The sequence below is a fragment of the Arvicanthis niloticus genome, chromosome 5 (assembly GCF_011762505.2).
Source record: "Arvicanthis niloticus isolate mArvNil1 chromosome 5, mArvNil1.pat.X, whole genome shotgun sequence".
NCBI classification, from domain to species: Eukaryota; Metazoa; Chordata; class Mammalia; order Rodentia; family Muridae; genus Arvicanthis; species Arvicanthis niloticus.
The window spans coordinates 45,531,997-45,559,605 of record NC_047662.1 but is presented as its reverse complement, the minus strand read 5'-3'; the positions used below and the strand labels follow the sequence as shown (position 1 = coordinate 45,559,605).

Here is a 27,609-nt window from a genome sequence, read left to right as displayed (position 1 = left end):
AGTTGCTGTCTCTTCCTTTTGCAATAGGGATTTCACCATGAGCCTACAGAGCACTTTGCACTTGCCCTGTCTTATTCCTGTTCCACTGTGCTGTCACTGCCTGGTGCCTCCTGCCACTGTCAATCACCCTCTCCCTTTGAAGGCAGGATAGGACACTTAATGATGATTAGAAAACCTACAACAGGCAAACAAGCAAGAATACTTACCCTTTCAAATATGAGATAGATTAATCAATATTTTCAGAATAAATGAACAAGAAGAGAAGAAATAGAAATATTGATTTCCTAAAACAGTTGGTAATAAAAAAGAAAATACTGATGAGAAATTGAGTACCTACTTTGTGCCAGAAAAATGTAAGCCTGAGATACTATATGATGATATATGATATAAGTTAATATGTAATTCATAATATATAAATAATATTAACGAATCTATAACATAATTTAAATTCTAAACTGTATATTTAGGTAATTCATTGCCCCCAGTTTACACATGAGTAAATTTGGGTTCTGAAGACTGAGCTACTTGCCCAACATCATACAACTAGGAAAGGACCAGCATCAGTTGGAGCTTCAGAGCACATACTCCATTTATATTACACTGATGCCTTAAGCAATGTGTGACAATATATGAATCACCCACTGGGATAATTAAGCCAAGAGTTAGTTCATTGTTGAACTGACTATATTAGCCCCCTTATTAATTTTTGATTCCAAGGCCTATGCCTTTCTCACACTCAACAAATCTTGTCAGACCACAGCAGAAACAAAACAAAGACTCAAGACAAGTCTCCTAACTTCAGGGAGGATGCAGAAACATTCAGAAAGTTGCCAGCCTTGCACAGAACTTCAGTGTATGTGGTGAAGGAAGCACAAGAATTGGGCAAGTAGCAATCAGCCAACTGTATGACTTCCCAGCACCCACAGCTTGGTTGGTGATCATTTGTATGCAGTATCCTTAGCTCCTGCGGTCCTCAAGGTCCCATCATTGGCTCCCTTTGTTTCTGTCCCCTACAGTACAGACACGCTTACTTGCTGCGGCCCTCTCAGTTCTATGGGGAATTGTGCAACTTCTCCGACAAGGAAGTTGAAGACTGTGTTACCACCCGACCCTGCAGAAGTCAAGTGCAATGTGAAGGCTTTGTGTGTGCACAGACAGGTATGGATGGGTGTGGGAATGGGAAAAAAAGCTTGACTAGCAGAAAATAGCATGTGATGGTGGAGGGATAGACATATAGAGTTCATGAAGATCAGGCTTGCAGGACAGGTCAGGAGGATTCCTGACCACAAACCTGTGTGTTATCCCATGACAGCATGCATATAGTAAGGTAGCATTTTTGTTATTCCTATTTTACATTCTAAGAAATTGAGGCTTGTAGAGGTTACTTGCCATAAATCACCCAGCATGTCAGGGGAGGAGTGACTGTGAGAATCTGGAAGCTGAGCTGATTATATCCATTTTGTGACATAAGTTAGATATGCTGGAATCAGAAGTCCTAGGTCAGGTCTAACTCTGACTGTGCGTGATCTAGAATATCTCATTTAACCTTTTGGGATTTTGATTACATCAATAGAAACTGAGTGTTGTGGTAGGTACTTTTCTATTGCTAAGGTACCATAACCAAGACAACTCATAGCAGAAAGAATTTAATTGAACTTACAGTTTCAGAGAGTTAGAGTCCATGGTGGCAGAGCAAAGACATGGCAGCAGAAACAGCCTGGAGATCAATCACATCATGATCTAAAAGCAAGAGACAGATCTAAGTTAAAATGTCAGTAGTCTTTGGAAACCTCAAAGCCCTCCCCCATATCATACCTCCTCTAACAGTGCCACATCTCCTGATCTTTCCAAACAGTCCCACCACAGGAGACTAATTTTTCAAGCATATGAGCTTAAGGGGGACATCCCTATTCAAACACAGCGAGGGTGATGTTAGTAACTTACAAGTCAGTCATAAACAGTACGTAACAACGGAGGTAAAAGGCTCTCTGTTGTACCTTAGCTCTGCTGCTGCATGCAGCTCTCTGGAGTGGCGCTGAGAGGCATGGACTTGCCAACGTAAGGCCTTGCAAACATGGTCCCTGGATTTGCATTTCTGCATCAGTGCATCTATTATAAGTCCAAGTGTGTGATGTAGTCAGTTAAGATTGTTGACTATTCACAGAGAAAGAAAGTGAATATGGAAGACAGATGGGAAAATGGGCAGAAGGAAGGGAAGAGAACATGAATGAATAATTATCTACTACAGAACCAAGTAAAAACAACTTTTTTATTTCCCAACTTGTTCGCTCAGCTCATCCCAGGAAATCTGAGTATCTCTGTTCATTCAAGTGTCTGGCACAACCAGGGATACTTAGCCCTAAAGTATCTAGCGGGGTGTTCCATTCGCTGTACCTGTGTGAATTGTGGTCCAGAGCTTCCAAAAGACAGACAAGGATTATCAGAGCAATTTCTAGTCCTTCCTGCAAATGTAAAATTCCAACCAATAAATCTGAAAGACTTTTTTACAATATACCCAAGGACTCATTATGGCCAGTGTTCCATGGTTTCGCCCGGAGCCATAATGGCTACTCATGCAGGCTTTAGTTTAAGTACCTTGTAGGAAACATTTGAAGACCAGGTTGTTATTTTTCCACCTTTTATAACAGAAGGACATCAGTTAAAAATGACCCAATATGTCCAAGGAAGTAGAACCACCTCTCTTGTGGACTTTATTGCCCAGAGAATGCACAAATAAGGCAAAAAAGTGAGGCAGTGAGAAAAAAAAAATGTAGAGAAAATACAACAGTGATACAGATGATGGTGCTGAAGTCGATGTGGGTTAGAAGAAGGATTCACGGTAAGGCAAGTAAGGTCCCAACCATGCTGCAAATATATACTTGCAACATGTTCTTGGCTCTCAAAGACACTAACTCCAGCCATGACAGGCTTTTGCAGAACTTGGCATGAGTAGGTTCTGTTTTTAGGTGCTGACTTTAAACACCTGTGTCATGCTGAGCAGCTGTGATGACGATGACGTCTGCACTTTACAGATGAGGGAAGCTGGGTCACAGCTGCAAGATGGCTTTGCTGGTGCTACTCAGAGAAGCTACCCACTGCCTCTCCTTACCCTCGGCAACAGGAAGAGGGGTTGTTCCAGACCTTCATCCTGGCTGTCTACCTGGTTTCTGCTTCTTAGACATATTACCTTCCCCTTCCCAGATTGCTCTAGATAGTTTTTCCTCAGTGCTTTCAAAGCTGTGGCACTGAACTCCCTGGGGGTGGGATGACAAAACGGGGGTGAACTCTTAGTGTCCCTTTCAGTCAGGCATGATACATGAAGACGTTAGAACAGGCATTAGAGGCCACATACCTGGCACTCATAGTGTGTATCCTCTCAGTACAGCCATGTGAGTGTGGTCCCCTCTCTCCATCCCAGGGAGGTGTGTGAATCGCAGACTCCTCTGCAATGGAGACAATGACTGTGGAGACCAATCAGATGAAGCCAACTGTAGGAGGATTTATAAAAAATGTCAACAGGAAATGGAGCGGTACTGGGCAATTGGCAATCTGGCCAGCGGGTGAGTTGCTGCAGTCATGCTGGGTTGATGAGAAGCCACAATGGTAAGTGGAATTCTGAAGGATGGACAAGGGGTGGAAGGAGACAGTTGCTTGTTCTCTCTGGAATAGAAAGGCTGAAGTAGAAATAAGTGCCTCCATGTGTTCTCTGAGGTTGATTCCATGTTGTTCCAGAAGCACATACCATGAATAGACACAGGCCAGGGCCACAGAAGGGTTGACATGATTACTGTTCAAGGACTGGGATGCCTTATTCTTTTTTTTTTTTTTCCAGTTTTTTGAGACAGGGTTTCTCTGTATACCCTGGCTGTGCTGGAACTCACTCTGTAGACCAGGTTGGCCTTGAACTCAGAAATCTGCCTGCCTCTGCCTCCCAAGTGCTGGGATTAAAGGCGTGTGTCACCACTGCCCAGCTTGGGGTGCCTTATTCTTAACTCTCACCATTTGCTGGGTCAGTGGGTTTCTAGATGCACCTCTTTAATTCTATAGACAACTTATGTCATGGGATCTGGCTGGTTCTATGTCCCTCATTCCTAGCATCCACGGTCTTGACAAATAGGAGACTTCTGAGCACTGTGTGGCGTATTGAATTCCCAAGATAGGTCTGTTGCTGATGTGTGTTCCAGCTTCTGGGTTTGTAAGCACGGGTCCACTCTTTTGTGAGGTCAAAGGAACAAGGTCAGAAATGGCCAAACAGGCCCATTTAATCATCTCACTTGCCACATTCTGCAGCATCTAAGCCTGCAGATAGATGAGTGAGAGTATCTCTTGCTTCGTAAAAATCATTGTAAAGAATTCCACTGGAAAGAAATGAAATTTACCTCCTCCCTACATATCTGCCAGTCTTGACCTGTAAAGGTGGTTTATCAGAGAAGAGACTCTTCACTTGGATGAGAGCTCCTCTCAGGAGCCAGTTGTACCCACTTCCAGGATAGGAAAACTGAGGTGCTCAACACTTAAATGAGCTCCATGGAAAACACAGCTGGAAAGAAGCAGAGAAGACATTCAAAGTCAGTAATAGAGTCCAACTTAGCATGGAGGAGAGCTACTTGCTACAGAAGGAGCAAAGCACACTGACAGAAGAACAAAGGACTAGAGACAGGGATGTGCAAGTGTGTTGGGATTGGCCTGAGATGATTGCACTGGTGGCTCTGGAGAAATGACTCAGTAGTTAAGACTGCTCTTCTAAAAGACCTGGCATCAATTCCCAGCACCCACAAGGTGGTTCACAACTGTGTGAGGGGATGTGATGGCCTCTTCTGGCCTCTATGCACTATTCAAGGCGTAGATATGGTACACAGATATACACACAGGCAAAACACCCACACATATAAAATAAAATAATAATACACACGTTTTAAAAAGAGAATGTTGCATTGGTGTGAGCCAGATTCCCATGGCCTTCACATACAGAACCAGGAGTTTTGAGTTTCATTCCATGGGACCTGGTAACTTCCAACAGAGAGGACTGGACTCCAGATCCTAAGCATCTCATCCTGTCTGTGCCTTTCTTCCAGGATAAATCTATTCACAAACACTTTTGAGGGCCCGGTCCTCGATCACCAGTATTATGCTGGTGGATGCTCCCCCCACTACATCCTGAACACCAAGTTTAGGAAGCCATACAATGTAGAAGGCTACACCCCACAGGTAAGAGACATCTAGGTAAGCTGAATCTGGCAGCGAGGGGACCCCTGAATGGGCACTCTGTAGCCTGCAAGCTATGCAGTTTTTATATAGCTCTTCTTCTCAGAGTCCTAGTGTCTTCTGGTATCAACTGGGTGAACTGTAACACAAGACCTTGTGCTGATGGTAGACCCCCTGAGCAGGAGCTGTAGAAGCAGTAATGTTAGCATGATACTATCATAGCCATGCCAAAGACAGAGCTTAGGATTTGGTATCACACAAGTGGACTGGCTTGTCTGCTTGTTGCCTACACAGTTCTAAATGCTCAGAACCTCAGTTTTCCTATCTTTATGTTGAAAGGTATAGGCTTCCTCCCTGAAGTAAGACAATCAGTAAGACAATGTGGTTAAGTGGCATCACGTTACCTGTGGCCACAGGGAGTCCTCGGCTCATGTTAACTGTTGTTTCCATCACTACCATGCCCTTTCCCATCAGGCCAGGCATAGATCTAAATATTGGAAGTTATAAAAATGATTCACCTCTGGGGATGAAGAGATGGCTCCATGATTAAGAGTTGCTGCTCTTGCAGATGACCCAGGTTCAGTTCCCAGAATCCACATCTGGTGGTCCACAGCCATCTGTCTCTCCAGTTCCAGGAAATCTCAGATCTTCTGACCTCTGTGGCTACCTTCATTTACAGGGACATACACACACACATACACACACACACACACACACACACACACACACACACACTCAGGTACACACACACACACACACACAAACATACATTCATGCCGGGAGCCAGCCCCGGCTTGGTGGAGAGAGTGTTCTTCTCTTCTTGTTGGTTCTTCTTGAGGCAGCCGAGGGGGAAGAGCATCGTAGGGGGTGGGGGTGGGGGTGGGGGTAAGACTTGGTCTTACAAGATTTGGGATAAAGCCTTGGGCTTTAAGAGATCCATGATCCTGTGGCCAGAAACTGCAGTCTCTGGCACCCAGCCCAAAACCAGCACTCCAGCCCAAAACCAGCAAAGGATTAAGTAAATAGCCTTGTACTATCCTAAAAACTTGTTCTGAAGGTAAAAGAGTGCAGGCTTAGGTGATTAACACCTGTAGCCTAACAGGAGAGGATTAGGCAAATAGCCTTTGTACTATCTCAGCAGGAGCTGCTGGGCCCTAACTTATGCCTGTTAGTCTGAGGTTGGTCACAGGAAGAAAAGACACTTAGAGATGTGGTTATAACATTTATTACTAAGTTGTTAAAAGTTTCCTATGAAAGCTATCTAAGGGGAAAAGCAGAAAGGCCCTAAGTGGGAAAAAGGAAAATTTCTATTCTATCTGAGAAAAGGGAAAAATTCTATTCTATATACTACTCTAAATGGGAAAAGGTAAAAGTCCTATTCTATCTCTATTTTCTCTATTCTGCCTATTCTAACTATTCTAATTCTCATCTCTTTGCTCTCAGAACTTATACATTTTTCAGAGCACATGATCACATGTTGCAAAGTTCATCACAAGTTCACACCAAAAATCAAATCATAAATTGAAGTAGAAGTTTACAACAGAGAATGTTTGCATGCATATCCATTAGGAGTAATTATCTGGCTAAACATCCATCACCTGTCTAACTTCACAGGTTCACTTGAGGTTTAAAACTATAACTAAGAAATTAGTGAAGTTTTGTATAGATAAACCCAGGCAATATTTTATCTTCTGTCCTAGCACCTATAATAAATCATAAGTTCTCTTTTAGTGAACTTTGGTTAATTGTTTTACAACTTCTTGGAATGTGCTCTGAGCAGGAGAAAGTCTGGTTACTATTTAAGGGCAATTAACTGATGACACTCGAGAGACTGGCAGAGTTCTCATTGCAGTTTTGACTATAAGAGAGGGACCTAATAGCAGTCCCATTATAAAAGAGCTTAATAATTATTGATATAATTTTAGGAATTCTTAAGACTTAAGAAGTCATCTATTTGTCTACATAGCATCACTATAAGACAGTACATCTTTGTGGATCTGCAGAAATCTGCTCCAAATGGGTGTGCTATTGCTTAGTGATTGTTACATATGTTTAAATAATAATAGGAAAAGCATATTAATAGCAGGAATCTTTCCCAAAATAAGTCCTTCACAGCCTTGCTGAATGAAGGATCATTTGTTGCAGATTATATAATAATCCAAGGCAAGCATTTCAGGATGATCACCTGCTAATTATTAGCTTGTCCCATTATGGCTCCTGATGCATGCACACAAATAAACCTTTAAAATAAATAAAATGCTGCACCCATATAAGTCTGTACTATGACTTAAATATACTCCCAGACACACCATTCAGAGTAGAGTGTAGAATATACTGAGTAGATACAGTACTAAAACCCTTGCCATCAAATGAAAAGACATTTTGCTTCAGGCCAGCCTCCTTTTTCTCTCTTCCTTCAGGTTCCTCATTTGTAAAGTAAGGGAAGATTGATGGAGAAATTCATGTAGAAGGTGGTTTCTATTTCCAACAATGCATGGTTCTGGTGGTTGGACAACTGTCTTTCTTCTCATCCCTCTTTTCTGGTCTTTTCTGCAATCAGGGGGACTAAACAAACTTTTCATCAAGGTATTCAGTCCAACTTCTCAACCTCTGCATTCTAAGAAACAGCACAGGAGCCAGATCCCAGTGCAGACTTCATGTGCAGCTTCCTCTCTCCTTAGGTAGCATTTCCTGAAGGCTCTGACATGCTCCTGTGTGAACCTGGTCCTCAGGAAAGGTCTAATGAGAAGAAAAACTACCATCTCCATTTGATACATGGGGAAACCGAGGCCCAGAGAAATCAATTGTTCCAAGTCATCCACCCAGAAGCAAGCAGTGCCACTGTGCCAGAAGCCTATTCAGGCCATGTCTCTGCTGTCCTCATTCTGTGTTGTGAGACTTTATACAAATTACAAGTATCCAGATGCCCACGGGAGTGGAGGTAGAGATAACTGGTCACTCCAGGTTCATCAGGGTCCTGTCTCTGGCAGTTCCCCAGTGCAAGGACGATAAGTTCTAATGACTCAGAACATAGCTCTGCTAAGTTCCCTGAGGAAAGCATGCATAGCAGTCTCCTTCAGTCTTCACTCCCCTGCTGCTGTCTTGTTCCATCTCCAGTGTGCCATGCACATCATAGCATCTCCTTCTTGGTTTGTGACTCCTCGTTCTGATCTGTTCTTTCCATTTTAACTGCCATGCTGACCCAGAGTGACCACCCTGCTGCTTCCTGTCTTGGTTCACGTTAGCAGTGTGCTCCAGTCCAGAACAAGAGATATCCCAGTGCCAGAATGTTCTCTTGCCACACGTTCCCATTTCCCTCATCCAGGCACTTGCTCAGACCTTCCTACTTCACTTTAAACCTCAGTTCAAGACCAATCCACTAGCTCTAGACATCCCCATCTCCTGCTTTCCTGCCAGCTAGAACTCGAGTGAAATCCAGCTTCTGAGCATAAACCAAAGTATTGAATGTGTCTGTCTGTCTTGCTAAAGCAGGGGTCCTGGAGATAAAAGCTGTCCCAGATATTTTTGTGTTTCCAGAGTCCCTGGCTCAGCTCTGCCATATGGTAAAAACACAGTGAATGTCTGATGAAGAGGATTTGAACCAAAACATATTAATAAAGCACATTTTTTCTTTCTATAGACCCAAGGCAAATACGAATTTGCACTTACAGAATATGAATCATATTCAGATTTTGAGCAGAATGTGACGAACAAAGCAACCAGCAAGTCTAGTTTCAAGTTTGGTTTTAAAGTGGATGGCATTTTTGAGTTTGGAGTTAAAGAAGAAAGCAACGAAGGCAAACATTATATTAGCAGAACCAAACGATTCTCCCACACTGTAAGTACCTGCTTAGTGCTTTTATATACTCATTTTTAAAACGAGTTTTCATTTATTTTTTGAGAATCTTACAAACTTATTAAAACTTATTTAAATGATTTAAAAAATTATTTAAATGATGTTTTCATTTATTCTTTGAGAGTTTTACAAACATATTCTGATCATATTCATTTCCCTTTCCCCAACTCCTCCCAGATTCTCCTATCAACCCCTACCCACCCAACCTAAAGTTTTCTCTTGCTCTTGAAAAAAAAATCAGTTTATTACCTTAAATGTATGTGTATTGTTTTATGCCCATAGTTGTATCTGTCCACCTGGTCCAAGTAAACAATAAAGTTTTCATAAGTCATGTCCTAGTTCCACATTGCATGGCATGGTATTTTCTTGTTTTTTGATAAGCCCTTTCCTTTGGTTTTCAATAGGCTTAGTAAGCAAACTTGCCCAAATGACACCTATCTGGAGGGTTTACAACTCACTACAACTTGACCTTTGTTTGAGATCAGTGTTTGGAATGTGACCCAACTCTTCTGGGATTTCTCAGGCATCTGGTGGGATTGCCTTTACAACTTCCCACCCCCAATCCCTTTTTCCTGCTTTCTTTCTACCTCTTACCAGTTTCCCATGTGGTTACTAGCCCAGGCTGCTTTCCTTTGTACTGCCCTGACACACGGTGTGACTCCCACCTTACCCTTCACATGCATGTCCTACCCTGACACACAGTGTGACTCCCACCTTGCTCTTCCCATGCATGTCCTACCCTGACACACAGTGTGACTCCCACCTTGCCCTTCACATGCATGTCCTACCCTGACACACAGTGTGACTCCCACCTTGCCCTTCACATGCATGTCCTACCCTGACACACAGTGTGACTCCCACCTTGCCCTTCCCATGTTTGCGCTACCCCAGAGATGTTCCACAGTGCTAATCTAATCATTGTGTATTCCTTGGTGACCACGAGGTAAACACAAAGCAACAGGAGCCAGAAGCAGTTGGATCAATGTGTTCAAGAAACGGGTGATGGGTAGCTTTGAGACTTTGAATTCTGTGGTAAAGAAGGTGTGTGTTTTTTTTACTAGTTACTGAGAATTTTCAACTCAGGACTGATAGGAAATTAAGGGGATATGAAAGAAAAGAGACTAAGACCTAAAGTTTACAATGATTTACATGGAAAAGAAAGTAAAAGAAATCTCAAGGGGCTCCAGCAGGCCTCTGCTGAACAGCAGGAAACAGCTGGTCAGCATTAAGTAGTCTGGAACTATCTTCCATTTGTTGAATTGTTGGGCTGGGGCTTGTTGGGAACAGATCTGCTTCCTTCTTCTCTAGACAAGATGACACATAGTAGGCACTCACCACCAAGCTGTAGGAATGAAGGACAGGACCAACCACCAGAACTTGCTTTATTATAAGGGAAAACAGGGGGTACCTTCTTTCTCCTCTTGCCTCCCTCCTGACCTTGCCTTCCCAATAGAAATAGCCATTTTTAGACAGCTAACATGTATGCCACCAGATATGAACCTTGAGTCCTAAGGCAAATTCTACAAGGTTCTTTTTGTGTGGTTAAACATATTATCTGAAAACTTAGATATCTTTATGGATTATAGTGTGATAATTTGCTTCATGTATGCAATATATAATGACCAAATCAGAGTAATTCGCATTTCTGTCTCCTTAAACATTTGTAACATTTTGTGTTGGGCATCTTCACACTTGTCTCTTGAAGCTCTTTTTAAAATATATAACAAATTGTCTCACCTTTATATTCTCAGTCCAGTGAGAGATGTACACCTGTAAGCAATAAATCACTGTTTATCATTTATATCAGCTGCAATATAGCATAATGTATATCATAAAGGAGATAGAAGTGATGTGTTACACACGTTCTAAAAAGGAGCACCTGCCTGGGACTTCCAGGGATCGTATTAAATATGCAAGAGCTAACTAGGGATTTGAAAGGCAGGTAAATGCATGCCCAGAAGAAAGGGAAGAGCTCAGAAGCAGAGGAACGAGTGGGAGAACTAGCACCTCATGCAGGTTTGGGGATCCGTACAGAGTTGAATCAGGGCCCATACACTGTGTGGCTCATGGCAGTGGACAGGCATGGAGAGGAACACTTCAATGTCGGGGCAGCTGAGCTCAGAGCACTTACTCCAAAGTAAGAGAGTAGATTGCTTCAGAAGGCAACAGTGAGTGAACGCACCCATGTTTCGTTTGTTTTGGTTTTGCATTGAAGGCGTATTATCATATTATTACCAGAGGTTTAGGATCTTGACTCTGACTAGGGCACTGAAAACAGGTTAGCGAGGAAAGGAAGAACACAGGGGAAATTTTATAATAATATGTCAACTTGAATAACAATCAGAGCATGACTCCCAGAGAATGAATGCCTTTGTGTATTTGGGAACTGCAGAACAGTGCGATGGGAGTGAGCACGCTATAGTAAGCTATGTATGTCTCAAGGGGATTGAAGTTTCTAAAGGTACAAATGAGATTACAAACAAAGATCCTGTCCACAGGGAACCAAGAGCACGAGGGACAGCATTCTGAAACCAGGCAGATGCTGGACAAAGGCCCTTGAAGGAGTGTGTTTGTGTGCAGTCGCTGTGGCTGTCTCCCGTGGTAGCTCCTATGGTGAGACAATCGGGAATGAGCGCTTGTCTCTCCTAACTTCCAGGCCTGGAGTATCTTCACTTACTTTTTGTTAAGGCTGCCACAACCAACACCATTTTGATTCTGACAGCTTTCATAAAACTGCAGGGAGGAGATAGAACCTAGGAGGTTTGGAAAAGGTGTGAACCAAGTTCCCAGTGACTACTTAGGCAGTCAATAGTGAGAGAAAAGGAGCTCTGAGCCACTGGACAGAAAGATGGACAGTGTGGGTTTTCAGTGACTGTGCAATCAGGGCTGCATAGCTCTTCAGCTGCAGGACTGGGTTAGAATAGACTGGACCACCATTCCTCCATCCCTGCTTCCTGCCATTCGAGGACCCCTCATCTCACATGTTCTGATACCTGGCTCTCATCTGGCAACACCAGCATCCAGTCTATACTCCAGGAGACACCAGTCTCTGTCTGAAAAGGACCAGAGCAAAAAAAATTGAGGCTTTACACGATATTGAGGGAAAGGTCTCTGTTGCAACTATACAACTCTGCCACTGCAGTGTGACAAAAACTGAGACAATATGTGAGTGAATTCCGGGAATATGTGAGTGTTTGCAAAACAGGCAGTAGATACGTTGTGTATACAGACCACGGTTTGCTGACTCCTGCCAACAGTCACCTTCCCAAAGCACTTTGGGACTTGAATTGTTTGGGTTTTTGTTTGTTTGTTTGTTTGTTTGTTTGTTTGTTTTGAGGTTTTTTTAAATAAAAGACATAGGCAAATGATTAAGGCTTGCAAGTTAGTAAATTCTGCCCCTATCTGAGTGGCCTCTAGTGGTTACATTCATCTTGTAGAGCAGGTTTCTGATTCTCCTTTACTGTCCGCATTTGTTCCTGTAACAAGATCAGTGCTCATCCAAGCTAAAAAAGGATGCTAGAATATTTATGAGAACTGAAATCTTCCCTCAGATATCCTAAAGGAATCATAAGTGTGATGACCCCGGGCAAAAACAGTAGATGTAAAGTTCGTCTTCCCATTCACGATTGCTAACTGTAAAGGTCTGTTTTTTTTTTTTTTTTTTTTCCTTCCATGTTGGTATTTCATCTAGAAAAGCAAGTTTCTGCATGCACGCTCTGTCCTTGAAGTGGCACATTACAAGCTGAAGTCCAGAAACCTCATGCTCCATTATGAATTCCTTCAGAGGGTCAAGAGCCTGCCCCTGGAGTATAGCTATGGGGAATACCGAGATCTCCTTCGTGACTTCGGGACACATTTCATCACCGAAGCCGTGCTTGGGGGTGTCTACGAGTACACGCTTATCATGAACAAAGACGCCATGGAGCGAGGAGGTCCGCTGCCTGAGGGACGTGCCTTCCCTGGCTAGCACAGGAGGGATGAGGGATAGGAGAGTCTTTCACTAACACTTAGGGGATGAGTTGTGAGCTGTGCTCCTGTTTTCCTCCCAGTGATCTGGCAGAGTCTTTATTCTCCTCTCTTCGGCTAGGTTGTGTTAGTCCTCCCAGCCCAGCTCTCTCTTTAGCTATCCTCCTCTCCATGATTAACTGTATCCAGTCAGATCCAAGCTCATGTGTGAGTCACATACGCATCCTGAATCACTGGAAGCACACAGCTTCCTCTGTAGTTTTCACATCTCAGAAATGGTTCTACCATCCAGCCAGAGAAACAAGCCAAAAGCTTAGGCACCACCAACCTCAGTTCCTTTTCTTTCTTTTCTATTCACCAAGTTTCTTGAGGGCTACCTCCAAATTTTATATTCTGTCTCATTTTTTCATGTATTTGTGTATGCATGAATGTATATCATGGTTGTGTTTTTTATTTTTGCATGTGTGAGAGTACATTATAGCATGTTGATATAGCTAGTCTCTCAGCCAGCTTGCTGTGGGGATTCCCTGTCTCTACCTTCAGGTGCTGTAATTGCATAAAGGGCACCATGCCCACCTGACCTTCACATAAATTTCTAGGAACCTGAACTCTGCTCCTTATTTTACAAGACAAGCATTTTGCCTTCTGAACCATCTTCCTAGTTCCTATATTAATTTTTACAGTTAATCATAAGCTCATCTTGGGGCCAGAGCTCCATTTACTCTGATGAATGTGAATGACAGACAAATCTTTGAAGTGATTGATCTGATCCAGTAGGACCAAGGTTATATCCAAATTCTTTCAACTATCCCTGGAGATGATGCTCAAGGTGCTGGTCCACGGATGACAGTATCACTAGTGAGGGGTCACATTACTGTAGTCCACAGACTATGGTCAATCCCAGTGCTCCTCTCCTTCTCTTCCTATCATGCCTCTAGGCATTCCTGACTTTTCTAAATGTCTTCAACCACTAGTCTAGGGTGTGAATCCTGCTTTCCAATCCAGTATTCTGTTTCAGGACTGGACACTTGTCTGTTTATATGAACTGGTCTGGATCACACGGTCCCATCAGTGGATAGGACTTGGGTATAATTCCTATGTACTCGCAAGAGGACATACAATGTAAATGCATGTGTTTAGGACTTGAGTCAACCAAGATCAAAGGTACCTTCCTCCAAAAGAGTTGTTCCAAAGGTTCTTTCTATTGTTTCTAAAACTGCCCCCTAAATCACACAATTGAGGGAAAAATAAAATTGATGCCACCCTTAGAAGTTTTCCAGAGGACTGCCAAAGAAAGGGGGGAAAATACAATTTCCCATAGTTCATGCAGTTAGCAAATTTGGATGATCACGGGGGCTTTAATTTTTCTTGGAACACACATTATTTCAATGAGATTTGTGGTTCAGGGATGTGCAATGCTCCTGGGGAAGCTATGGTCTACGTTAATAATGCTAGGAAGCCAAGAAGTTAACAACCCTCTCTTTGCCTCAGCCAGACTTAAATCAAGATTCAGTTGCTTTTTGGTCATGATAGGCCATCACAGCAAAAGTAACCCTAACTAAGAGAATACCAGATAAAGAGTCTAGCTTTTAGAGACAGCTCTGAGCATGTGACCTCTCTGAAAGATGCACATATCCTCGTAGGCCTGGAGAAGGAGGCTACAGCAGGAACTTGAGACTGATCTTCACGGGGTCTCTATAACTCCCACTATGCTTCTTATCTTCAGATTGATGACATGTTCATTTGAGTCTCTGATGCCAGGAAGGTTTAAAGTTAGTGTCGATCGCAGGAGAAGGGACAGAGCGAGTTACCTAGTAGATCATGAGCATCTTTCCCTTTCTGCAGATTACACTCTTGATCATGTTTCTGCCTGTGCTGGAAAAGGTTTCCAGATTGGTGGTGTCATCTATAAAGTCTACCTCAAATTGGGTGTGTCCGTAAAGAAATGCAATGACATTCTGAATGAAATCAAAGGTGAGACAGCTTCACGTGACTTCTGCACTTGCACTCCTTCTCTCCCCAGCACCATTGGTCCCAGGCTTTCTTTAAGTGTGAGATGTTTCAAAGCATTTCAATGAACATAATAATCTATCCAATAGCATCCAACTACTTCCTACTAGTATAATGAATACATAAAAATGAATGAACTTGAGTTCCCATTTTCACTATGACCATGTAGAGTAGCTAGAAGGAAAAAAGACCAATATCCAGGCTGAAGCCTGAGGACAGTTTCCAGAACTGTGAATTACAACCCAAGTACTACAGTATCATGGTGCAAATAGTATCCCTTTGCTCTAGGGGCTGAGAGTTGGACTGGCTGGATATAGAATGGTGGGGGCCAAGGCAAGATTGCAGAGACTGGGCCTTACCTGAGATAAGACAAATTAGGAAATGTGACACACCACCAGCCACAGGGCAGAGGCCACATGGCAGGAAAAGATATGCTTCAGTTGGGGGTTAAAGCCGGTCTTAGTGTAGAGTCAGGGTCTGAGATCAAAGGCCTGTATGGAGTCTGCGGAGATGGGAGTCTAGTACATGTCGAATAGGAATGAGGCCGAATGGCAGTGCTCTGACCTCAGCTCCTCTGCTCCCTCCCAGTTCCTGCCATGTGAAGCCTCCCACTGTGGAAACGGCACCCAGTAAACCACAAACACAGGAATCAGCTGCCAGCCTAGAGCAGACACTTACACTTGAGACTGAGTTGCTTATATTTTTGATTATTTACTTGTTCATTGTGCTGAAGATGGATATATAAACATAGGTGTTCTTTTAAGATAACTTGTAGCTTAATCCCTATCCAGGTCCCTGAACAAGACATTGCCAGAACCCATAAAGCCCCACCAATTACAATGCCCTCCTCTCTGTCTGCCCATCTATTTACTAATCTATTATCTGTCGTTTGTCATCTATTTACCATCTGCATGTCTATTTACTTATGTCTTTCTGTGTATCTATCAGCTATGTACAATTCTCTTTGTCTGTCTGTGTATCTCTCTATCTCTCTAACACTATCCCTATCTCTGTTTCTATCTCATGTATACTGATTCAGTAACAGACATTTGAATTTGTTCATCATGAATCTTCCTTGCTTATTCTCCTCATTTGGGCTATGCCTAATTAGGTAAGTTTTCAGTTGCCCCAGAGCCTATCACTCCCCTATGTCAGGAAAATGTCTTGTTCTCCCTTGTCTCCCAGACATGTTCACTACAAATCTACAAGCTGCAGTGTCTCAATTGTTTGTGTAGCTGCAGTAAATTCCAAGTCATAAAAAATAGACCCTTTGATTCCATGCCACTCTTTCTGCCCATTGCAGACAGAAATAAGAGGAACACCATGGTGGAAGACTTGGTAGTTCTTGTGCGAGGAGGGACAAGTGAGTACATCACCACCTTGGCATACAAGGAGCTGCCAACTGCTGAACTGTTGAAGGAATGGGGTGATGCTGTGCAGTACAACCCAGCAATCATCAAGATGAAGGTATATGCAGCCATTATGCCCACTCCACCTCTGTGTCGAACATGGATTCGGGGAGTCTGCAATGAGCTGTGTATGGAACGTGTAGCTCATCAAGGCACAGGCCCCATGCTTGGGTTAGTTGCATGATAATAGAAGATAGATGTGAGGTGAATAGGTTAGAATACAGCACACCATGCCACCTAAAGATTCCAAGTGCCTCGCTTGGTCCCCAGGCTACTTAGGGGACCATCTACCATGCTTTAAGAAGATACCAGAGGAAAACAAAGACATGCCTAGATGGAAGACGCACTTAGGGAAGGGCAGTAAGTCAGCAGCATGCATACCCATCTCTTTGGGTACTGCAAAATGTGATGATAATAACTAATGTTGTTTGAAGCACCTACTGAGTTCACAACACTCTGCTGGGGCATCAGGAATGTTATCTAGACTGATGCTCCCAGTGGTCTGCAAGTTTAATGTGTTCAACTTCTTTTTGTGACAAGTCAAGGGTCAGGAAGGTCATGGCCATCTGTGACTGTTCAAGAATCTGTTAGGTCTAGACAAGAGAGTCTGACCTCTTTCCTCCCCCTGTGGGCTTGGTGAATAGAAAAATAATGATTCTAACCAACTGGCTCCCACACAAGAATCTTGCAGCTGTAAATAAACTAAACAGATGCTTGTTAAAACAGGACTGTCACACACATCAGCCATGGTAGGTCCTTGCCTGTGGGGACATCTGCACAGTACCCATAGCATGCCTTACAGCACTCCCTTCTTGCTGCTGTCTGGACTGTCATCGATGGACCGATGCCCACCCCCTGAGAGTTTTCTTTGCAGTCAAGGAGGGGAAATAGGAGACTGGACCTTGACGAGAGACTCTGCAGTCCTGACCCTGATGATTTTTTCAACAGGACCTGTATTTGTGCATCAGATGCATAGCTTTACAGAACAAGAAGGCTGCCATTCAATTCTTGCCTCTGTGTTTAGTCGCTAGTGATATGCAGAGCATAGGCACCAAAAATCAGAATAGAGATACAGCCAGCCATGGGTTGCAGGCAGCTCCGGAGAAATCCAAGCTTGATTCATTCCATGGTGACACCAGATGGCATCCCAGCCAGGTGTGAGAGATAACAGGGACTTGAGAGGAAAATAGGTATCTGAATTTTAGCTCTGTACTATGGTATCCTATCTGATATCTGTTAAAACTGAGACCTAGGAAGGATGGCTTGGTTATCCAGTGAGGAAAAATGTGATTGTCTGGGCCAGGGACTGTCACATGAAGTCAAACCAGTGATGTCAAGTAGGGAATGATAGAGGAGAGTATTTTGAGGAGCACAGCAGGAGAGAGGCAGAAGTGCAGAAGACCTCTGTGCACCTCTGCACATCTGTCACCTGCATTGAAAACACATGTTCATCCATCCCTCCGCTTCATGGGCTCTCTCTGCTCTCAGAAACTGCTGGCTGCTTCACATTATCTCAGAATAAGGCCTCTCTACAGAAGCAGCTTTCCAGGAGGCTGGAATGATGGCTGATTTTTAGAAGAGAAAAGCCCAGTGGATAAACAATTTCTGTGCCACTGCCTGAGTATAATAATGTGTCCTTTGAGAAGAGCCGAGATGAGATTTCTGCAGATGCAAGGTATGCAAGCAAGAACCAGCTTGTGTCATTTCCAGGTAAGCGCAGACAGGAAGAGGTAGCACCCTGTTAAAAAAAGAGTTAGGAGATGACAATGGATAAATAGATTTGTTTTAACACAAAAGATGAGAATTATGTTCAAGCTGCAGAAAATGAGCACATGTCTATAAAATAGAAAGATGGAAGTAACGCTGAGAATGCATTTGCTTTGTGACAACAATAAAATTCAAGAAAACGAGAAATTTATGAAATAAAAATAGAAGCTGAGCTGTTTAGACACTAATCAGATGAAAGGAAAGTAGCTGGATGTGGGGAACTGAGAGCTCAATGGCAGAATTAAAACCCACATTGGAAACCATAAAGAACAGAATTGACACTGCAGAAAATCGAGTCAGTGAGGTGGAAGGTACTATAAAAATGCTCTTATAATACAGAAACAAAAGACAAAGAGATTCAAACACCAATGGGAGAGAAACATGATAGATAGGGTACAGAAGTAGACATCTAAGGCACGACTCCTTCCTGAGCCAAGGATGAGATTAAGTGTGCCTACACATTCATCAGGCGTGTAGTATAGAGTCTGCCCAGCGCCCATAATGTGAGATGAACATGGTGTTGAAACCTAAGCAGAAATACTGAAAACAAAACAATGTTGCAACACACCCTGCTGACATGTTTTCCTTTTAGGAACAAATGTATCCCCCAGGAGTAAAAATCAAACATGAAGTCATTCCGGCATGCAGTGTACCAGTGACCATAGGTCTTTAAAGGAAAAAGCTCGTGACCTGCTGAAATGTTCCTCAGTGGGTGAACTCCCGAGACAAAACAAAAAGGCTTGTCAGATTTAGCAGATGAAAATACAGAGTGTCTAGCTTTGAAATTCAGATAAGGAGGAGATCATTCTCCGGTGTATTACACAGAACGTACTGACTCTTTAATTGCTCCTTATCTGAGATTTGGGTGTAACTGGGTGTCCTGTATTTAAATAGCAATCCTAATCACTGGTCTATCATCTGCACATGTTTCTGCATGGGTCGAGGTAGCTAGATAGTACATTTGGACTGAAGCTGATGAAGAAGATATTGTATTGCCTAGGGTAGACGGAGAAAATATGAATAGTGCTCACACAGAGGTCAGAATAGCCAAGCTCATGTTTTGGAGAAACAACCAAATCTTAGCATCTTAGTTCAATACGAGTAAATTTCCCAATTACACATGTCCAAGAAGTATTGGGAAGAGAGCCCTGCCCAATATGGTCATTCCAACATTCAGATAACAGCTGAGAATGGCTCTGAAGATTGCCAGAAGTAAGTTCCTTCACTCCATGCTCCTGTTCACCTGTCAGTAGTCGGAACAAGTCACATGGAAGGCCTGAGAGCCTGCAGCCCTATAATGCACAAATCTACCTCTGAAGACTGTAGCCCTACCACAGGAAAATCTGCCTCTGGGGACCTGCAGCCCTACTATCTGCGAACTCTTCTCTAAAGTATCCCTACCCTGTGCAAGCCTGATTTTGAGAAGCTACAGTTCTACCACATGTTCCTCTGCAGAGCTGCGGCCCTAACAATGTGTGACCCGGCTTTGGAGTGTCTGCTGTCCTATCACATGTAAGCCTGCCTTTGAGAGGCAATGTCCAAAAGGAGAGTGTAAGTCTTTGGATTTTCTCAAAGCAAAATGAGCTATAAAATGTGATGTGTTTAGTACTCTTCTAGTAAAATCCTGTCAGCTATGGAATTAGGCAATGGCCCAGTAGTAAATTTCTCACTGTACAATCATGAAGACCAGAGTTCAAGTCTCTAGAACCTTTATTTTAAAAAGCCCTGTGTGGTGAGCATTTATAATCCCAGTCCTGAGAAGGCAGAGACAGGAAGACAACTGTAGCTCACTGGCCAGCCAGCCTAGCCTAATCAGTGAGCTCCTCAAAACAATACAAGGCAGGTGGGTGCTAAACATCACCCAAGGTTGAACTCTGGTCTCCATGTGCACCAACACAAACACACACACATACACCAGAAAAACAAGTCAGTCAGTAGGTATATGTCAACATAGCAGATAGGCAGATCGTTCAATGATGATGAGGAGGAAGAAGAGGAAGAAGAGGAAGAGGAGGAAGAGGAGGAGGATATGATGATTTACCACAAATAAGCCCCTTATCGTATGGAAAATGACACAATTCATAAGAAGGAGACAATCTCTTAAGAAATGGACACCCATCAGCTGGGTAATAAATTTCTAAACTTTTAACCTCTCTGCCAATAAACACATGATAACAGTGTTATTTTCACCTATCAAATTGACAATGATTTAAAATCTGTAGTACTCAAAGCATTATGAGTGCAGAGAGGGACCTTTTTGAGGTAAGATGGCCATGTAATTTGGCTATAGTCTAGGGAGATATTTTAAATCCAGTATTTCTATACTATTAAAAATGTTGATAGCTATTGATCTAGTTTTATTTTTTTTGTAAATAACTATGTATAAAGACAGGCTGGGTTGGATACTTGTGGTAGCAAAAGCTAAAAGGACAAAGGTATCAACCAGAGGCTAAGAAGGAGAGCAGCTGCAGAAGTAACCAGTCTGTCCTCTAGCCTGAAGCTGGGGAAAGCTGTTCTATCACACAGGCTGAGGCACATGGGGAGAGCCTCACATTGTGATAAGTAAAAAGGTGAGATATAAAATTACATTTATACACCAATGTGGTATGATTATCTGACTGTCCATAAGTCAAAAAAATATATGTGAATTAACGGGCAACAAAGCATAATATTAACAATCACAGCCCACCCTTGATGAAGGTGACACCTTTGTCAGTTTACTTAACTTTTCTGCACCCCAGCTTTTTCAACTGTAACAGGAGAAGACAGGGAAACACCCAGTTCTCAAATGGCTGCAGAGTTAGGAGGCATATATGCAGCACGTACATCATCTCCTTGAGGTGGCTAGTTCTGGTGACAATTATTTGACATGGTTAAGAACAATGGGGTGCACTGCAAAGACTTGCCTGAAGCATAACAGATATTCTCCAGAATCTCCTCAAAATGCTGCGATAAGAATAAACATCTCCCAAGGCTAAGTGTGCTGAAGGAGACCCAGTGACCATTATATTCAAGATGGAGTATCTTAGAGATAAGGTGCAGAAGAGAGAAGTAGAAGAAATAAAGGAAAAGAAGACGGGAAGGAGAAGGGAGACAGGAAAACAGACAATGAGCAAATACTGGGCACAGCCATATTAACATAAATGTAATTCAGGGCTGCCCTGAAGCCTTGGGGTTTCTGCTTCACCTAAGAAAATCATTATAGCTGCAACTTTGGAGAACACAGGGGTGAGGCTCTTGATGGGAACTCCTGAGATTCATATTGGTAACCATCCTAAACTAGGAGGGGAAACAGGCTTTAGACTCCAAGCCTGATAGTACCAGGATTTTCACCGTGGAGTTCTTCTTTGTTTATTTGTTTGTGCTTTAATGAATCATGTGACTTGGAGGCTTTTCCTCACCTGACAATTGAACCAATCATCACCTCCTTGTGAGGACAGAAGCGCATCAGCTTCTGAGGTGCCCTGTATGTAGGAAGTTTATTCAGATTTGTCTGCCAGCTGGCTCTGTGTCTTGGTAGGAAAACGCCATGTAGTTAAAGTAGGCCTTTCAAGGAGCTCAGAGCAAAAGCCAAAAGCTGACTGTTGAGAACCTTGTCAGTGTTGTAAACCAAGCTACCCCCCCCTTTACCCTCCCCCATGTGGGACCAGCACGCTAGTCTCTCTGAAAACAGCCTCTGGATCAATTCATTGACCACAGACCGGTGAGACAATGGGACCTCCAAGGGGCCTTGCTTTGCCCACTGGAGCGAAGGTCAGCATCAGATGCATTAAGAAATGGAAGCAATTTTCTTCCCACTGGAGGCTTCTATTAGGCATGATTGCCTGCATTTAGACAGACCCTAAACTCTCCAGGGCTGAATTAGGACAGGATCACAAACAAAATCTGGAGAGGAACCAGGTCCTGGAGCTGCATCCCTAAGAGGGACAGAACACAGCAAACCAGCAGGCGGGCCCTGGTTCTTCTCACCCACAGATGGAATCTGTGCATGTGCAGAGAGACCAGCATCTTTGGTTTCCAGTTTCTGCTTGTACTTTTCTAACCCCTGCCCCAGTTCCCATGCCCACTGCCTCACTCTGACTCTTTTTAGCCAGCCATCTTCCTTACCCTTACTCTGTGAAACCATGTGGTGCAGAAACCATGCGCCTTGACCCACTGTGGGGCTGGGTCCGAATAAACCTATGATGAATTGAAAATATCAAGGCAAAAATGCATTCGACCCACCGTACCTGCCGAACACAGTTTGGCAACATTGTACCCCGGAAGCTTTAAGCTTTTCATGACCCAGGAGCTGACTGGGCCAGATCCCCTGACATTGGCTGCACTACTCTTGACAGAACTTATCACTGGCCTGGGAAGTTCACAATACACTTCAACTAAATCGGAATCACTTTCTTGCCTTCCTAAGGTTGAAAGATCGCAAGTCTAACCTTAAGTCAGGGACAGTCTGTAAGCCACTAGTTTACACTAGTGTCTGCATCTGGCTTTGGAAGTCCCTAGGAATAGATTCTCACAATTATTTTAGATTCGTGTCTAGCATTTAGTAGGTATTCCTTGCTAATTGATTTGAGCTTGAACAGATGAACCCGTATCTCCCAGGTGGGGAAGGCAGAGAGGAGGGCATCTAACTGCATGCTGTATGTAGCATTTGTCCTGTTCTGGGGGGGGGGGGGGTACTCTCCTACGTTCTCTGAGCATGGTCCTTTCTGACTGTCCTCCCCCTGTAGCTTCTTCATGTTGGCCTCTAGGTGATGTGTGTTTTGTCTCTTCTGTCCCAGGTGGAGCCCCTGTATGAGCTTGTGACAGCCACAGACTTTGCGTACTCCAGCACAGTGAAACAGAACATAAAGAAGGCGCTAGAAGAATTCCAGATGGAGGTCAGCTCCTGCCACTGTGCTCCTTGCAGAGGCAATGGAATCCCTGTCCTGAAAGGTACTACTTTTCAGAGCCATGGAGTTCTTTGTGGAATGCATCATCTGCAGGGATGCTGACTCTGGGGCAACCAAGAAGTTTTCCCAAGAAGTCAGGAAAGTAAAAGCAGGGGGATTCTGCTCTGGTTGTCAGAGTACCTAGACTCTAGCCTCAGAGGATCACATGGGTTATAGTAGCATTTAGCTGAAGCTTCGAGCTGTGAGCATGATGGTCATTTCACAGGGAGTGGGATCAGCTCGGCAGCTCAGAGTTTTGGGTCTCGGATTACTACAGTGTTTCTTTTGCAAGAAATTTAGAACTTATCAGCTGGGGTCTACCAGCTTCTAGAATAGAGGCATGGAGTAATATGGAGTCAGATGAGGACGTTCACAGAGTCTGTCCTGAGGAGACATTCTTCATGATCAGATGAGAGATGCTCCAAGGGTGCAGATTCCTAGTATAGAGAAGTACCTCCAAAGGTTTAGAACTTGCCAAAGGTAAATGGGGCAAGACTCAAATAGTGGGGACCTCCCTAGAGAAACTTAAACAGAGAGTAGACTATTACTTACGGTGAGAGATGGCTGGCCTCAGAGACTCGTAATGCAGCATCTGATCCTAAAAGTGTGAGTCAAAGATCAACTATGGAGCAATTTTCTCAGTGGCACCATATAATTCTAATAATGGCAACGAACACCCCTTCATGAGGGCCCTTCCTGTCCAGGAAAGGAGTAGGTCTTGGCACTGCATCTGCACATTACATAACACCCCACTCACTGTTTTGTTCCCATGCCTAGCTGATGGAAGTGCAGGTGCTTGGGGTTGAGCTCTTGGGTCCCGGGTTTTACAGGGTGTGATCGCATGCTGACTGTTTTTCTCAGGATCCCGCTGTGAGTGCATCTGCCCTGCTGGCTTCCAAGGCATTGCCTGTGAGGACACCAATCAGAAAGGTAATGAGTCTTCCAGAGTTGGTTGACTAAACACACTCTGGGAAAATGCCTGAAAAGAACAAGAGCAAGATGGGCCTTGGACAAGGAAGCTGTCATTGTGGTGCTCAGGATCCTGCCTGGCTTTTATCATTTTTACCTTTGAGAATGCACTGTGGGGTAGGATGGCTAATGTGTGACATTCCCAAGCCCTTCTCAGATTGTGGTAGAAAGCTTATGTCCTTTTTGTATTATCCAACCAAAATCCAGGGTGTGTGTGTGTCCTATGTTAAAATTCTTTTAACACTCCCTGCCCCCTCAGTGGAATTAGTCAGTTTCTGTTGAAGATGCTCACAAGATTTTGAAGATATGTACACATAATGTTTTTCACGTTGTTTTTCCTCTCCCTCATTCTGTAAGTGATGTCATAGCCCATTGACTTCTGCACCTCCATGACTCAGATGTGGTTGTTTCTCAGTGATAGACAGATGTTAGATAGATAGATGGATGGATGGATAGACATCTAACAAATGAAAGACCAACAAAACTTTCCTTCCCTCTCTCAAATTCTTTGTCCACTTTGTCATCTAAGAATTGTCAAACTCACATTCCTCTGTCATTTTTATTCCTTCCCATAACTTTTTGGTGGCCTCCTTAAAATGAACCTAACACATTGGATAAAGCACTAGGCATTCTCTATGCACTTCACTGTGCACTGGGCCCCTTGGCTGGGTTCTTGAACTCAGCTTGAATTCAGATCTCATCACCGTCGTTTAACAACTCTAACCTGAACAAGACCCTTGACCTCTCTCGTCTGTGAAATGGACATGATCCCGTTTACTATAACACATACCTGAGTTTATAATGAGGCATATAAATCATTTAAAATGATGGCTGATACACTGGGAAAGCAAAATGAACACTAACTGCTTTGTTTTGGACTTATTATTTATATTTTATATATAGAAAATAATTTATTCTTTACAACATGCCTGTGAAGACGAACACTGACCGTATCCCCATTATATAGATGAGAAAGCTGGAGATCAGTGGATCACCATTCACAGTGAAAGCAGGAAGCCAGGTCCAGGTTGGCTGACATGGCTGACTGCACAGTCTTTAACATGTCCTTCTACATCATAGTTGCCTTTGTTTTCTCCTCTTGCATCTCACCCAGATCTTGGAGAGTGAGCTGCTCAGAGTGTAGGACCGCAAGACTACAGTGTTTCTGTTTGGAGGAGACCTTGGAAACTGTCCACTTCAGCTCTTTCATTTTGCACTTATTTATCACGGGGAAACAAATGGTGATTCGGCAGCCTCACCTATGACCAAAGCCAATCCTTAGTAGATAATAAGCATCAAGGTGTAGAGTGGCAATGGTATTCACCTCATTTAAAATATGCCACTCTCACAGTAAATAACATAGCTTTCATGCATGAGGAACTATCCAGTATCTTAGTGTCTAATCTGTAAGCCATCCATTTGCCCATCCATCTCCTACCCACTCATCTACCCTTCCATCCATCTGTCCATGCCTCTATCCACCCACCTACCAGTTCACCATCTACCAATCCATCTATTCACCAACATCTTTACTCATTCATCCATCCATCTATCCACCCACCCACTCACCCACCTAGTCATATATTCATTTATTCATTCACCCGCCCAGCCATCTATCCTCTCACCATGCATACATGCATCTATGCACCCACTCACCTACCCATCCATCCACCCACCCCTTCATCCTCCTACCACCCATTGTTTATTTGCCCGAGGCCTTCTATATGCCAGCCTAGGTGTTGCAATTTATTGTGAGCAAATCAGGTATGGTCTCTGTCATCACAAAGATTATGGTGTAACAAGACTAATGCTATGTGAATTATTCCATAAACACATTTAAAATTTCTATGCAACAATTGCTACAAATGCTCTGAGAGCTTAAAATACAGGGGCGTGATGAAGAGGTAAGGATCCCAGACTTCTGTAAAGAAATACAAGTTTACTGAACTCTAAAGGGCTAATCGGATTGATGATGTCAATGGGAAAAGGAGGAGCACCCTGGGCAAGGAATAATTGTAGAATGTGAAAATAGTCTGTGATAGGAGAGAACGAAGAGAACAATGATGAGAAAAAGACCCTCATTTAAAGGGAGATATCAGAGATTCAGATTCCAAAAGCCTGTTGGCTTATTGACCCAGCCCTACCCCACCTCCTAGGACAAGAGAGTACAAGAACCAATTCGCACTCACTGTCCTTCTTTCTTATAGACATCCCCATAGACGGGAAGTGGAGTTGCTGGTCCGACTGGTCTGCATGCTCTGGAGGACACAAAACAAGACAAAGACAGTGCAACAATCCAGCCCCTCAGAGAGGAGGCAGGCCCTGTTCAGGTCCTGCTTCAGAAACACTCAACTGTTAAAGGAGGGAACGCACCCAGCAGGTGGTCCAACCTGAACTCTAACCCTCACACACTTAGCCAGGCCCCCAACACACCAGCTCCCACCCTGGGCTATCACAGCAAAAAACAATGCCACTCTGCCCTTTAAAGATTTTAGTTTGTTCAGTGCATGATCATTTGAGTAAACAGTGGGTTGAGCAAAAACCCTAAGTCCTTGCATAGTGAGCCTCCCTTTGCCTGCTCTGTACTTTTGTTACCCTCACATGGTCTGGGAGCCAGAAACTTTCTTGGCCACCATGCAGTGACACAGGCACATAGTAGGTGTTGAACAATGAAGCAGTAAATTGCTAAGAAGTTGTTCATCCCTTGGTAAACACAGTGTCTTCTTCAGTAATAAAGATAGCCAATCTCTATGAAATGATCTCTGTGTACCACCAATGCATCCCTCTGTGTGCCCCAATGTCATCCCCATGACAACCTTGCAAGACAAATATTCGGGAAACAGGCTTGGGGGGGGGGGGATATAATGACTTGTTCCAGATCATACCATTAGGAAAAAGTCAGAATTGTGCTGCAAACAAGGCTCTGGAATCTGGGAGGCTTGTCTCCTTTTTCTGAATGAGCATGTGGTTAGCCAAGAACTGTTCATGAAATAAAATGCAGCAGAAAGCTGGGCGTATTTGTGTGCAGGTATGTGTGCACGTGTGCATAGGTGTGTATTCTTGTGCATTTCATGTTACTGGTCAGCCTCTGCCAGCTGCCTAGGCGGGAGAGTGGCTTTGGGTCCCTTAGCTTCTTTCATGCTGAGTAGAGGAAGCAAAGCATGTGGGAACAGTCATCAAGGAACAGACCTGGACGGTGATCAATAATAGAACATGACTGGGAGCCAAAGACAACTGATCAGTCTAGTAGAAAAGATTTACAATGGAAAGAGAAGATCATAGTATCTGGGAAACACGACAAGGGGCTCTTGGCTGTGTGGTAGTGTGCACTGCCATCCCGTTCCCTCCCCTGAGAGACTGTCTGCACATTCCACTGAGCTCACTGAGCTTTTGTGCAAATACTATTTTGCGGGGATGAGAACTTGAACAGGTCAGCAGGGTGACTACTGCTGTCCAGGCTATCAATATCTTTTTATTATTAGTTTTTAAATACTAAGTG

The 27,609-nt window shown here is 43.5% G+C and overlaps 1 protein-coding gene across 2 annotated transcripts in view; it reads left to right on the top strand.

Moving 5' to 3' along the window:
* C8b (complement C8 beta chain) overlaps positions 1–26,869 on the top strand; it is a 39,538-nt gene extending 12,669 nt beyond the window's left edge. For both annotated transcript variants that reach the window (XM_076934557.1, XM_034503227.2), the window contains 10 exons: positions 1,017–1,158; positions 3,419–3,560; positions 5,076–5,208; positions 8,846–9,043; positions 12,753–12,993; positions 14,873–15,001; positions 16,341–16,504; positions 22,992–23,145; positions 24,003–24,071; positions 26,318–26,869. In XM_076934557.1, the coding sequence (XP_076790672.1) occupies positions 1,017–1,158; positions 3,419–3,560; positions 5,076–5,208; positions 8,846–9,043; positions 12,753–12,993; positions 14,873–15,001; positions 16,341–16,504; positions 22,992–23,145; positions 24,003–24,071; positions 26,318–26,469 (1,524 nt within the window). In that variant the 3' untranslated portion in view covers positions 26,470–26,869. The remainder of the gene's footprint in view (positions 1–1,016; positions 1,159–3,418; positions 3,561–5,075; positions 5,209–8,845; positions 9,044–12,752; positions 12,994–14,872; positions 15,002–16,340; positions 16,505–22,991; positions 23,146–24,002; positions 24,072–26,317) is intronic.
* The last annotated feature ends 740 nt before the right edge of the window (positions 26,870–27,609 follow it).